This window comes from Elaeis guineensis, chromosome 4 (genome assembly GCF_000442705.2).
Source record: "Elaeis guineensis isolate ETL-2024a chromosome 4, EG11, whole genome shotgun sequence".
NCBI classification, from domain to species: Eukaryota; Viridiplantae; Streptophyta; class Magnoliopsida; order Arecales; family Arecaceae; genus Elaeis; species Elaeis guineensis.
The window spans coordinates 30,291,952-30,304,487 of NC_025996.2; the positions used below are offsets into that span (position 1 = coordinate 30,291,952).

The 12,536-nt window shown below is 39.0% G+C and overlaps 1 protein-coding gene across 1 annotated transcript; it reads left to right on the forward strand.

Annotated features, from left to right (window-relative positions):
* Positions 1–6,622: 6,622 nt before the first annotated feature.
* On the forward strand, positions 6,623–7,645 carry LOC140857356 (uncharacterized). Its single transcript, XM_073256143.1, has one exon. The coding sequence runs from the start codon at positions 6,780–6,782 to the stop codon at positions 7,464–7,466; it is 687 nt and encodes a 228-aa protein (XP_073112244.1). The 5' UTR covers positions 6,623–6,779; the 3' UTR covers positions 7,467–7,645.
* Positions 7,646–12,536: the final 4,891 nt, after the last annotated feature.

A 12,536-nucleotide genomic window follows, 5' to 3' on the forward strand; every position in this document is an offset into this window, starting at 1 on the left:
GCATAATCTGATTAGTGTTGGACAGCTAGTACAAAAAAGATATTCAATTTCATTTCACGACAAAAAGTGTGTCATTAGCAGTAAAAATTCTGATGTGCCTCTTATGGATTAAGTTTGTATGACTGCAAACAAGATGTTTCCTTTTAAAGTGTCAGGAATAGATCATGCTTTGATTGCTAACATGAAAACAGATTCTTGGCTATGGCATAGGCGCTATGGGCACTTAAATTTTCTTGGTCTTAAGTTATTGCATGAGAAGAAAATGGTGGAAGGGTTACCTTCAATTGAACATGAAGATGGAGCGTGTGAAGGATGCATCTATGGGAAGCATCAGCGGGCATCATTTCCAGTTGGAAAGTCATGGAGAGCAAAGAAACCTCTACAGCTAATACATGCTGATATTTGTGGACTAATGCAAACACCATCATTGAACAATAGTAAGTATTTTCTTTTGTTCATTGATGACTATAGTAGAATGCGTTGGGTATATTTTCTAAAATAGAAATTTGAGGCTTTCTCCAAGTTTTTAGTTTTTAAAGCTCTTGTTGAGAAATAATGTGGCTATCTTATTCATATTCTTCGGACTGATAGAGGAGGTAAGTTTTGTTCTAATGAATTTAATGAGTATTGTCAGTTAAATGAAATTAAAAGGCTGCTCACAGCAAGTTATACACCGGAGCAAAATGGTGTAGCAGAGCGGAATAATAGAACAATTGTCGAAATGGCCAGAAGCATACTAAAAGCAAAGAATCTACCTAACTCCTTTTGGGCTGAAGCAGTAGCCACTGCCATCCACCTTCTTAATATATTTCCTACAAAAGCAGTATATGGAGTCTTGGGGTGTGGTGTGAAACCCAAGGTAGGTGGTTTAAGAGTATTTGGTTCAATAGCATATGCTCATGTTAGCACTAAAAAGCATCAAAAGTTGGATAGCAAAAGTATCAAATGCATATTTATTAGCTATAGTGATCTAACCAAAGGTTACGGAGTGTATGATCCTGTTACTCACCAGTTGCATATAAATAGGGATGTCATTTTTGATGAAGATGCACGTTGGAATTGGAATGAGAATGAGCAGGTGAGAACTATAGAAGGCTTGAAATTTTCTCAACAACCTAGAGTGAAAAATCTAGAGAATTCTTCAAGCTCTTCATCAAGTTCACAAAGTAGTACACCGTTAAGTGAAGATTCTGATAGATCATATGAACCTAGCTTCTCAAGTGATGGTGCAACAAGAAAGGTGAGGTCATTAATAGACATATACAATTCCTGCAACTTTGCTCTCTTTGCTGCAGAGCCATCATGTTTTGAGGAAGCTATAGAAAAGGAAGAATGGAAACAATCTATGGAGGAGGAAATTTCAGCAATAGAAAGAAACCAAATCTGGAAACTAGTTGACTTACCAGAAGGAAAAGAAGCTATAGGCCTGAAGTGGATCTTCTGAACAAAGTTCAATGCTGATGGAAGTGTGCAGAAATATAAAGCAAGACTTGTTGCAAATGGGTATGCTCAACAACCAGGTATAGATTTTTCTGAGACTTTCTCTCCTGTGGCACGAATGAAAACTATTCGAATTGTTTTGTCAATGGCTGCACACTATAACTGGTTAGTCTATCAATTTGATGTTAAATTTGCATTTTAAAATGGTAATTTGTTAGAAGATGTGTATGTTTCACGGCCACGGGGATTTATAATTGAAGGAAAGGAGGAGAAGGTCTATAAACTTAAGAAAGCTCTCTACGGACTGAAATAAGCTCCACGAGCTTGGTACAGTAGAATCGATGCTTATTTTTGTGAAAATGGTTTTCAAAGGAGTGCAAGTGAGCCCACATTATATGTCAAGATGGAAGGTAAAGATCAAATGCTTGTTGCATGTTTGTATATTGATGACATCATATACACAGGCTCTTTTGCATCACTTATCAAAGAATTTAGGAGAAAACGATGCTTGAGTTTGAGATGCCAGATTTGGGAACTCTCCGTTACTTTCTTGGTCTGGAAATCAAACAAACAAGGTATCTTTATTTCACAAGAAAAGTATGCTCTGGATTTGCTAAAAAAATTCAGAATGACAGAATGTAAGAAGGTAGAGACACCTATGAACACAAATGAGAAGCTAGCTCTTGAGGATGATACAGAATTAGCAGACGCAAAGTTTTTCCGAAGCCTTGTTGGAGGACTAATGTATCTAACACACACTCGTCCTGATATTGTATTTGCGGTTAGTATGGTATCAAGATTCATCCAAAAGCCAACAAAGCAGCATGCTGGTGCAGCAAAAAGAATCCTACGCTATATTCGCGGAACTAGTCATTATGGTATTTGGTATTCTCACGCTACTAACTTCAATTTATCTGGCTTTTATGACAGTGATTGGGCAGGCTTTTTAAATGATCGAAAGAGTACCACAGGCTTTCTTTTCACTCTTGGTTCTGGAACAATCATTTGGACCTCAAAGAAGCAAACTACCTACCGTTGCATTGTCATCATCTGAGGCTGAATATGTTGCTGCAGCTTCTTCGGCTTGTCAAGCTATTTGGATGCGACAAATACTTGAAGACCTTCACCAGCCTCAACAGGAAGCCAGCAAGATCTTTTGCGACAACATGGGAGCTATCTTAATGGCGAAAAATCCTTGTCATCATGGATAGGCAAAGCACATAGATATATGCCATCACTTCCTACAAGAAGCTATTAATAAAGGGTGGATTGAGATGAAGAGTTGTCTAACAAGTGAACAAACAGCAGACATCCTGACAAAAGCCCTCCCTCCAACAAAATTTTTATATTTTAGAAAGCATCTTGGTGCATGTGATTTTGCATCAAAGGGGGGGATGTTGAATATTGATGCAAAAGTTTAGGAGTTATGTGTCATGCTCTCGTGTTGAATGAGTCAAGCTTAGGTGTCCCATGTTCCTTATTTTGCTTTGTTTTGTTATTACTGTTTCAGCACGTTGGTTCCAAAAAAACATTATAGGTCTTGTAATGCCTATAAAAATGGCAATGTTCAGAGAATGAAGTAGTCTTCTTTCCGTTCATTTTTTGTGATAGAGAGTTCCTAATATTATTTTCTGTTTTCAGCTCTGTACCTTTACTTGAAAAAATTAGTTATAGAATGGCCAATTGGAAATGGAAACACCTACCCTTTGCTGGCCGTTTAGTTCTTCTATAGTCTGTACTATCATGTTTGCCTCTTCATATTTTATCTTCCACTCATGGTCCATCGTACATCATTTCAATGATTGAAAAGGAGTTCAAGGCTTTCTTATGGGGTCATACATCTGAAACTAGGGTTTTTGATTCCATTGCTTGGAATAAGGTGTGCATACAAAAGAATCAAGAAGGTTTAGGACTTTTCTCCTTGACTACTAGAAGGTGGCAATCTATTTGTATTGAATCCACAGTCTCTGTGGGCTCAATTGATTCAGGCTAAATATAATTTCCATTGCTCTTGGATTACTTATCATAAACCGGTAAAGGCTTCTGTTGTTTGGTCTAAAATTTGTAAAGTGGGAGCTCAGGTTCAATTCCAAGTTCAATGGATGGTGGGCTCGGGTGTTAACATTAATGTTTGCACAGATCCCTAGCTCTCTAATTTATCCTTGATGGTCTGGCCTACATTTCTCAATATTGAAATGCAGGACATTCTTTGTGTTACGGATCTAATTAATGTAGATAGAACTTGGAATTTAAATCGTATTGCCTCATTTTTTTCTACAGAAATGATGTCCCTTATTATAGATATCCCACTCTCTCAGGGTGCATGGGCTGATCAGCGGGTGTCGGCACATGCAAAACTCCCTATGATTTTGCTGGCTGATATGTATCCTTTGATTCATAGCCAATCTCCGTATATATTAGCATTCTTCTTCATTTCATTGGATTTGGCAGTTGCAGGTCCCTCCCCATGTCAAAATATTCTGTTGGTAGCTGCGATGGAAAAAATAACCTACCAAGGAGTTGCTTATTCAGTATTCTATCATTCCTTCTCATGCCTATTCATGTGATGTTTGCCCGGTGTCCTTGAAGCTTGCTCTCATGTTTTAATCTTTTGTGCTGTGGCTAAAGAAGCATTGTCACCTCTTGGGCATATGTTCCAAGTGCAAATTTTCTTCTTGGATTTGCCGGTCTAGTTCCATTTTATGGAGCAAACTCAGTTGGATCCAAGATATAAAGCAATTGTTGCTTCCCTTGCGTGGTCATTGTGGATACACCGCAATGATCGCATCTTAATTAGATTGAAGCCTCTGCCATCCAAGTTGTTCGAAAAGTGGTAATGTATTTGTCTTCACCGGCTCCATTAAGGTACTGGGGGAATCATTCTTCTTTTTCTATCTCTCCTTATGTCATGCATCATTTCTTGGTTACCCCCTCCCATGGGAGTCGCTACAATTAATTTTGATGCCGCGGTGGTCACGGATAAGGCAGCAGCAGGCTATGTAATTAGAGATTATTGTGGTAGGTTGGTTCAAGCAGGGGGGAAATCATTCATACACCTTTCTGTTCCTTATGCTGAATTATTAGCCACTTGGTTTGGTGTTAAGACAGCTGTGCTGGATCTTCACATTACTAAATTTATATTGGAAGGTGACTCAGCCACTATCACCAATGGCTTAAATCCCAGCATAGATCATCTGCACGGCACATTCCATTCTTCAAAGATCTTCAAATGTGGTTACATTCTACTACTTATGTTACAATTTTGCATGTATTTAGAGAAGCCAATCAACTCGCAGATCATATGGCCGTGGTTGCATTGCTGGGAGGGTTTTTATGGACCTCGAATGTTGACTTGGATGTTAAAGCCAAATTAATCCTTAATGCTAATGCCTATATATGGAGTTCAGTATCATCGGCCATAGTTCATTTTATCTCAAATTTTCTTAATTTCTATCGTTGGTTTATGCTTTATGTGCCTGAAATCGGTGAGGGCTCAGTTTTTGTGCTATCTTAACATTTCAATAGAATGTTTCTTCAGTGGAAGAATGAGCAAGTGTTGGTTATCACTATTATTAACCTTCTTGAGGCTGTTTTCATTGGATCAACTTTATTCAATCGTCAATCTGTCACTCATACTCTGCTGGTAATTCTGCTCTTTCTACCGAGCACAGTTTGCAAGCTATGGTCACAAAATATGCTAGAGAAAACATAGTTGTGCTTCAGATTGTGTTTCTTATATTCCAAAAAAAAAAAATTACTTTTCAGCTGTGCAGGTCATCCAATCTGACTATTCATTTCAGCATTGTTCACTGGTGTATATGCAGCCTTCTTTCCTGTTCTCATTTGATCAAAATTGCTCTTCACATACCTTCTGTATCTGCATTTATGAAGGATCAAATCTTCATTGATGGATATGCTGAAACATCAACATCTTACTGGTGCTCCTGTTTTGATTTCAACCGGCATCAACATATACAAGTTTCTGAAACAGCAAAGTTAACTTTGGTGTTAAAAGACTTGCTGTTCTTTTCCTGTTACGCTGACACTTTGCTGGATCTTCATTCCTTTTGTTTTTTCCTTCACTTTTTTGAAGTACAGTGTGTTGGTTCATTTAAAGTTTGTGTGTTCCAGGTGGTTTTGGGTTGGTTACTCTTTGTATGTAATTTCTCATACTCCCGTAATTATTTCAGTTTTCTTAATGCATAGCCGCTGGCCCCCCAGTTTACGGGGCAAAAAAAAAAAAAAAAAAGCATTCCATGTGTTGCAGCCAATCTCCGGCAAGGTGGTCAGCCAATCTCTGGTGAGATGGTCGGCCTCCCGATGAGGACTTTCCGATGATCTCAGCCATCTGATAAGATTGGCTTTTTAATAAGATCGGCCTAGCGAGGATCTACCCCAACACCATGCCCATCTGCTTACACAGGTACACCTAATTAAGTCTAGTTTGCAGAGCAGTGGATGAATATATACAGCCTAAGATTCGTGTACGTGGACATATACACTAAGAAACATTCCATACCATGAGCCGCACATCAAGGTGCATTTTCTGCAACGCTAATTGATGCACCCAAAAATCACAAATTTCCTTCCTAATAATTTACTTTATTCTGTCGAAATTATATTGTAGCCGTCTCATTGGTAATGGCAATTGACACATTCCAGCTCATTGCTGAAAATAGAGCTCCTCGGAATCTTGCTTTTGTAATTCTCTTTTAAGCAAACCTATCCTTATTTTTCAATGATTTATCAATGAATTTGCCAACTGATTGATAATTTGGAGAACTTGTTGCTTACCATCCTCAACCAAAAGAAATAATAAATATCGATTTTTTGAGTGATTGTTACTAAACGCGGCAACTTGACCCATAGCAACCCTGTTTTGGACTTCATTTGGCTGCCACCTAACGCGCAGACCCCAGTCCGCGGCTTTTACTGATGCCTGATGGAGGTCATTGCTCTGTCCCACTGCATGCATGTAGTTCGGCAGTGGAGTCGCCCGGTAACAAAACTTTGGTTGATATTGTCAACAATGCAGGCACGTCGGTCCGGAAACAAGGCCTGCCGACTAAAAAACCGGAGAATACCAGCACCTTGGTTTAGAAAAAGCTTGCAGAAATACCGCGATCTAATCACCTACCAAGGCAGAAGCTATATAGAGAAGAATAACGCTGGTCAATTACCACAGTCTACTCCTCTCACATAAGGAACCAAGCTATCGCCACGTAAGGCTCGCAAAACTTAGGTTCATTCATGCATGCAACTCTATAAATACCCATGCCGTCCTCGCCACTAACCCACAACTCATTCCTCACTTCTCGATCTCGTCTTAGTTAACAAGCATGGCTAAGACTAAGCTTGCTGCTCTTTCCTTCATAGTTATGCTGAGTATCGGCCTCTCCGAGGCAGGCCGAGCGTTGATGTCTTCAGGTGGAAGTGGTGGTGGAGAAGGTGGTGGGGGAGGTGGTGGCTCTGGAAATGGCTCCGGTTCCGGGTATGGTTCCGGCTCTGGTTATGGCGAAGGAGGTGGATCCGGGGCTCATGGTGGTGGGTACGGAAGAGGTGGAGGCGGCGGGGGTGGAAGCGGTGAAGGGGGAGGCAGTGGCTCCGGTTATGGGTCGGGGAGCGGGTATGGTTCGGGCTCTGGGTATGGGGCCGGTGGTGCGCACGGTGGGGGTTATGGAAGTGGCGGAGGTGGCGGAGGTGGTGAAGGGGGAGGCAGCGGCTCTGGCTATGGGTCAGGAAGCGGGTACGGGTCCGGCTCTGGATATGGCGCCGGTGGAGCGAATGGTGGAGGTTATGGAAGCGGTGGAGGTGGTGGAGGTGGCGGCGGCTCCGGTGGGGGAAATGGAAGTGGAAGTGGATCGGGCTACGGATCCGGCAGTGGCTCAGGGTACGGCCAGGGTGGTGGTGCCCATGGAGGTGGTTACGGAAGCGGTGGCGGTGGCGGCGGCGGCTCGGGCTCTGGGTCTGGCTATGGTTCTGGCTATGGGTCAGGGTACGGGAGTGGAGGTGGTGGACACCCTTAACTCCTGGATCTGCAACCGGCCGCTTGAAGCCCCTCCTTGTCGTACTCCACGAACCGAGTCACTCAATCTTTCTTTCGTGTTTGTTTATTTTGGTTATAGATATTGCTGTAATAAATAAATGGAGGGGCTTCGGTCTCTAAATTGAAAAATAACGGTTGTCAACGGCACAATAGTTTCCATCGCCAGATTTCTTTGCTATACTTTTACTGCTACCTCCTGGCAAAACAACTTGGAACTTTCATTCTTCCAAAACTTTGATGCGGTTCGCTGACGCAAAAGATAAAATTATTCCGCCGGTCTACTAGTTTTACAGCAACTATAGAAGACATTTTTTATTTCCCACTACTAGTCAGTCGCTGTGAATATTAGACAATTTTACGACTCAGTGCTTGAGAGGAATAACAGAAGTCTGCAGCTTCTCCATCTCCTACAGTTGTTATTTACAATTAACTTCATATGAAATTTTATATGCTGTTAGATAGATGTTACTTTGTGTGCAAAAAAGGAACGGAAAATTTTATATGCTGTTAGATAGATGTTACTTGGTGTGCAAATAAAGGAACGTGCACTTGGTGTCTATGTTCAAATTCTGAGTAGAAGGTTCTTGTAGTATTTCCCATATGCCTTGTGTGAAGATGCTGTCAAAGCATTCTTCTTCTAGATGTGCCCTTTTCAGTGATCCGTAACTGATCGTGAAGGCTCTTTTAAATGCATGCTCGTTGGCTTTGCCTCATGCATCATCTATCTTAGAAGATTTTCGTAATTTGCATCCCTTTTTTCTCATCTAATCTCTCACATTGATAGAAAACAAAATTCTATTACGCATTCTGGTTATATTTCCCAAAAATCATAATTTTTGTAGATTATGGGATTACATTCCTGAATTTCTTTCATTGCTATAAGTTTATTGTGTCAAAATTTTTCAGCAATGAATTGCTTAGGTGCTTTTAACAAAAAAAACAGAAAAAAAAATGTTCTATATGAAGGTTGGTGATGATAAATGGCCATTATAGTTCCCCATGATGAAGAAAAATTACTGATTGGACCTTGTCCACGTATGGCTGAGTAATGGACCAATCCAACCACAAACAAATACAGCCAACCATATATAGAGAAATAAAAAAGAGGGGAAAAGAAGCTGGGGCGCCTCTTTCTTCCTGTTGGTTTGTAGTTGGATCTGTCCACTAGAGAAATTCTTTGTGCACCACGGATGGTATAAAACCATGCATACCATCCGTGGTAATTGATCAATGTACGAAATTAAATTTTTTTTTTCACATACTATATTTTAATTTTGTACATGAGCCAATCTTCATGGATAATACGTGCATTTTACGTCGCCTGTGGTGCTCAAAGAATTTCTCGTCCACTAGCTCAGTAATGAATATGGCTCAATTAAAAATTACTCATGATCATAATTATCTATACAAAAAATTTTTTGTGCACTGCATGTGGTGTAGAAAATCTGACATAGAATGCACCATCTTATCCGATTCATCACTGCAGGTAGTATAGAAAATCTGACGTAGATGCATCGTCTTATCTGATTCGTCCACGTAGCTACCATTTCTCAATACACATTTAATATCAGTATATCGATTTTTTTATTTAAAAATTTTGTATAACGAAAGTATCCTTCTTAAAAATTATGACATATTTTTTTAAAAATTATGATATCTCTTCACAAAAATTATGACACTCCTGCAGAAAATGTTGGGTCTCATAATTTTTATAAAAGAGTATCATAATTTTTAAAAAAGAGTGTCATAATACTGCATGGAGAAAAAAGATAATGAATATATGTTAAAATAGTATTACGATATCTCCTCTTAAAAATTATGATACTCCTTTACAAAAATTATGACATTCCACTTCAGTTTAGTATTTTCTGTAGAGAATATTATATTTTTTTTGAAGAGATATCATAATCATTAAGAAAAAATATTATAATTTTTTAAAAAATATTTTTATTATATAAAATTTTAAAATAAAAAATTAATATTAAATATATGTTGACAAGTGATTGTTACTTGAATCAATAGGATAAGGATAAGGATAAGGATAAGGAAGTGCACTTCACAACAGGTTTTCTGCACCGCTTGTGGTGCATAATAAAATTTTTATTATCTTATGAAGTACAGCTGTACCATCGCAATCGTGGACGTATTTTTTTTTGTTTTTTTTGAAGACAGTGACTAAACATGTTTAATTGCTCTCTTAAACTTCATCTTGTAAAGTACAGCTGTACCATCGCAATCGTACGTGGACGTATTTCTTTTTTTGGAAGACAGTGGCTAAACATGTTTAATTACTCTCTTAAACTTTATCTTGTAAAGTACAGCTGTACCATCGCAATCGTGGACGTATTCCTTTTTTTTGAAGACAGTGACTAAACATGTTTAATTGCTCTCTTAAACTGTAGAATCGAACATGTCATTGAAACATGGAATGTCAAAACTATTTTTATCATGGATTTCAGAAAGATAAACATCTCTTATGGCATTAAATGGGATCCAATTACTAAATAGATCAAAATGTGAAACCGATCAAAGTCTAAGCTTGACCTTGATTCGTTCAATAAAAAGATCGATGTAGGATGTCCCATTTGCGATCAGAACATCCTAACCTGTTTAAAGTAGTTGGTTGCAATTTGGATCATAAACTGCCACCTCTATATGGTTTTTCCCTTGAATCACTAGCATTTTATGTCTTACTTTAATTGGCTGTAAATTTTATTCCGGCCTCTTGGTTTTAATGACCTCTTTACACATTTAATCCCAAATCCATGTCCATATGCGTAGAAATAGGGATACTATGAAAAAGATCCATCATAATTGTATAAAATACGCACCTAATTGTATGCAAAGGACTATTCTTTGAAAAAGAAATAGAAAAATTGCACAAGGTACTAAGCAGAAAATGGTCGACGTTGACGGTTTAATAATGATCACTCATGCAGGAAGATCAGGATTCGAGTTACAAAGTAAATGTAATCATCAAATTATGTAATTTTATTACAAACTTCTTTTGCAAACATCTCTACTAGACGGAGAAAATGCATTATTTGCCATAGTGCACTTAAACCTGCAAGAAGCAAGGCAATGCTTATGCTTACTAATTTACTATACTGGAAGCACTTGGAGTGCTGCATTAATTGCCTATCAAAACCATGGAAGAGGGCTGTCTAGCTGGCTGATTTTTCATCACTTGTAAAATACTCTGACCCGGACGGATGCTGCTGATTTGTGTTTTAAGATCCTAGCTGGAGAGGCCGTCCTAAAATTCCTGGTTTTTTAGAATCAACAGGGAAACCAAGCCTCAAAATACTTGTGAGGGGCGTCCTGTTTTAGACTGACACTTGGGTAGACCTGGTAAGTGTGACATCTAGTTCAAAATTTTTCAGTGATTCATCCCACCGTTCTATGGCTAATATCCGCAAGTAGTTCTGCGGCAGTCTCAACCATCCGGCTCTTGACCTATTAAACAAAGGTGGTCACTCAATTTATCAATAATTTTAGGCACGTAAGTCCACACGGGGCCGGCCCACTGGAAAACATGGCCACCTTGTTCTGGCAACTGCTTGGAGTAGACCCACCAGACAATCTTATCCCAAAGAAAAGCTATGGAAAAAATCCAAGCACCGTTGGTCAAATAAAACACTCTATTTCTCCCTTCTCTCGTTTCAATCAATAAACTTTACCTCCCTGCATAAATAAAGTAATTTAGGAGCTGGGACGCTTGCGATGAAAAAGAGAAGGAGATATTTATTTTTATTTTTTCTTCTTACAATCAAGAGTGCGTACAAGGACCTATAAATACAAATATGTAGACCCAAATATAGATAGGGAATAACAAGAATATGCCAGAGAATAATCAAGAATATGCTAAGAAATAAATCTCTGGACCTTTAATTGGATAGTTTTCTAATTAAGTTCAATCCTTCCAATACTCCCCATCAAGATGAGGCGAAGATATTTCGAAGCTCCATCTTGTCAATCAATCCAGAAAAAGATATGGAGCTAAGCCCTTTGGTTAGAATGTCTGCCACCTGATCAGAAGACCGAATATAGGTAATGCAGATCTGACCCTGATTAATCTTTTTCTTAATAAAATGACGGTCAATCTCGATGTGTTCAGTACGATCATGCTGTATTGGATTGCTTACAATCTCAATTGCTGCTTTGTTGTTACAATACAACCGAAGAGGAAATTTGTTTAGAAATTATAATTCCTTAAGCAACTTCTGAAGCCAAAGAAGTTCACATATGCCTAGAGCCATTGCTCTATATTCAGCTTCTGCTGATGATCTAGCCACCACTGACTGTTTCTTACTTCTCCAGATAACTAAATTACCCCCTACATATGTATAATATCCAGAAGTAGATCGCCTATCATCCAATGATCCAGCCCAATCTGCATCAGTGAATCCCTCCACCTGGAAGGTGTTGTGTTGTGAGAACAACAAACCACGATCAGGGCATCCTTTCAGGTAGCGTAATACTCTGAAAGCTCTCTCCATGTGTGATTCCGTGGATCATGCATGTATTGACTGATGACACTGACAGCATAGGCTATATCTGATCTTGTATGTGAAAGATATATCAACCTTCTAACCAACCGCTGGTACCTTTCTCGATCAACAGGAGCTCCACCATCTGTCACTGTTCGATGATTCTGATTTATTGGAGTAGTAGCAGGCTTACACCCCAACATCCCAGTCTCAGAAAGTAAATCTAGTACATACTTTCATTGTGACAGAAAAATACCTTTGGATGATCGTCCAACTTCTATGCCCAAAAAATATCTTAGTGGACCCAGATCTTTTACCTCAAATGCTTGCTTTAGTTTTTCTTTGAGTTGTTTAATCTCATGATGGTCATCTCCTGTTATTACAATATCATCAACATAAACCAAGAGTATAGTTTTCTTTCCCTTGAGATGCCTATAGAATAGAGTATCATCTGCATTACTCTGTTTATATCCTATTCCTTTTACAGTCCGACTGAATCGATCAAACCATGTTCAAGGAGACTGTTTAAGGCCATAAAGTGAGTGTTTTAGTTTGCAGAC

Bases quoted from the DNA above. Each gene is read 5' to 3' on its own strand.
- LOC140857356 (XM_073256143.1), top strand. From the start codon at position 6,780: ATGGCTAAGACTAAGCTTGCTGCTCTTTCCTTCATAGTTATGCTGAGT.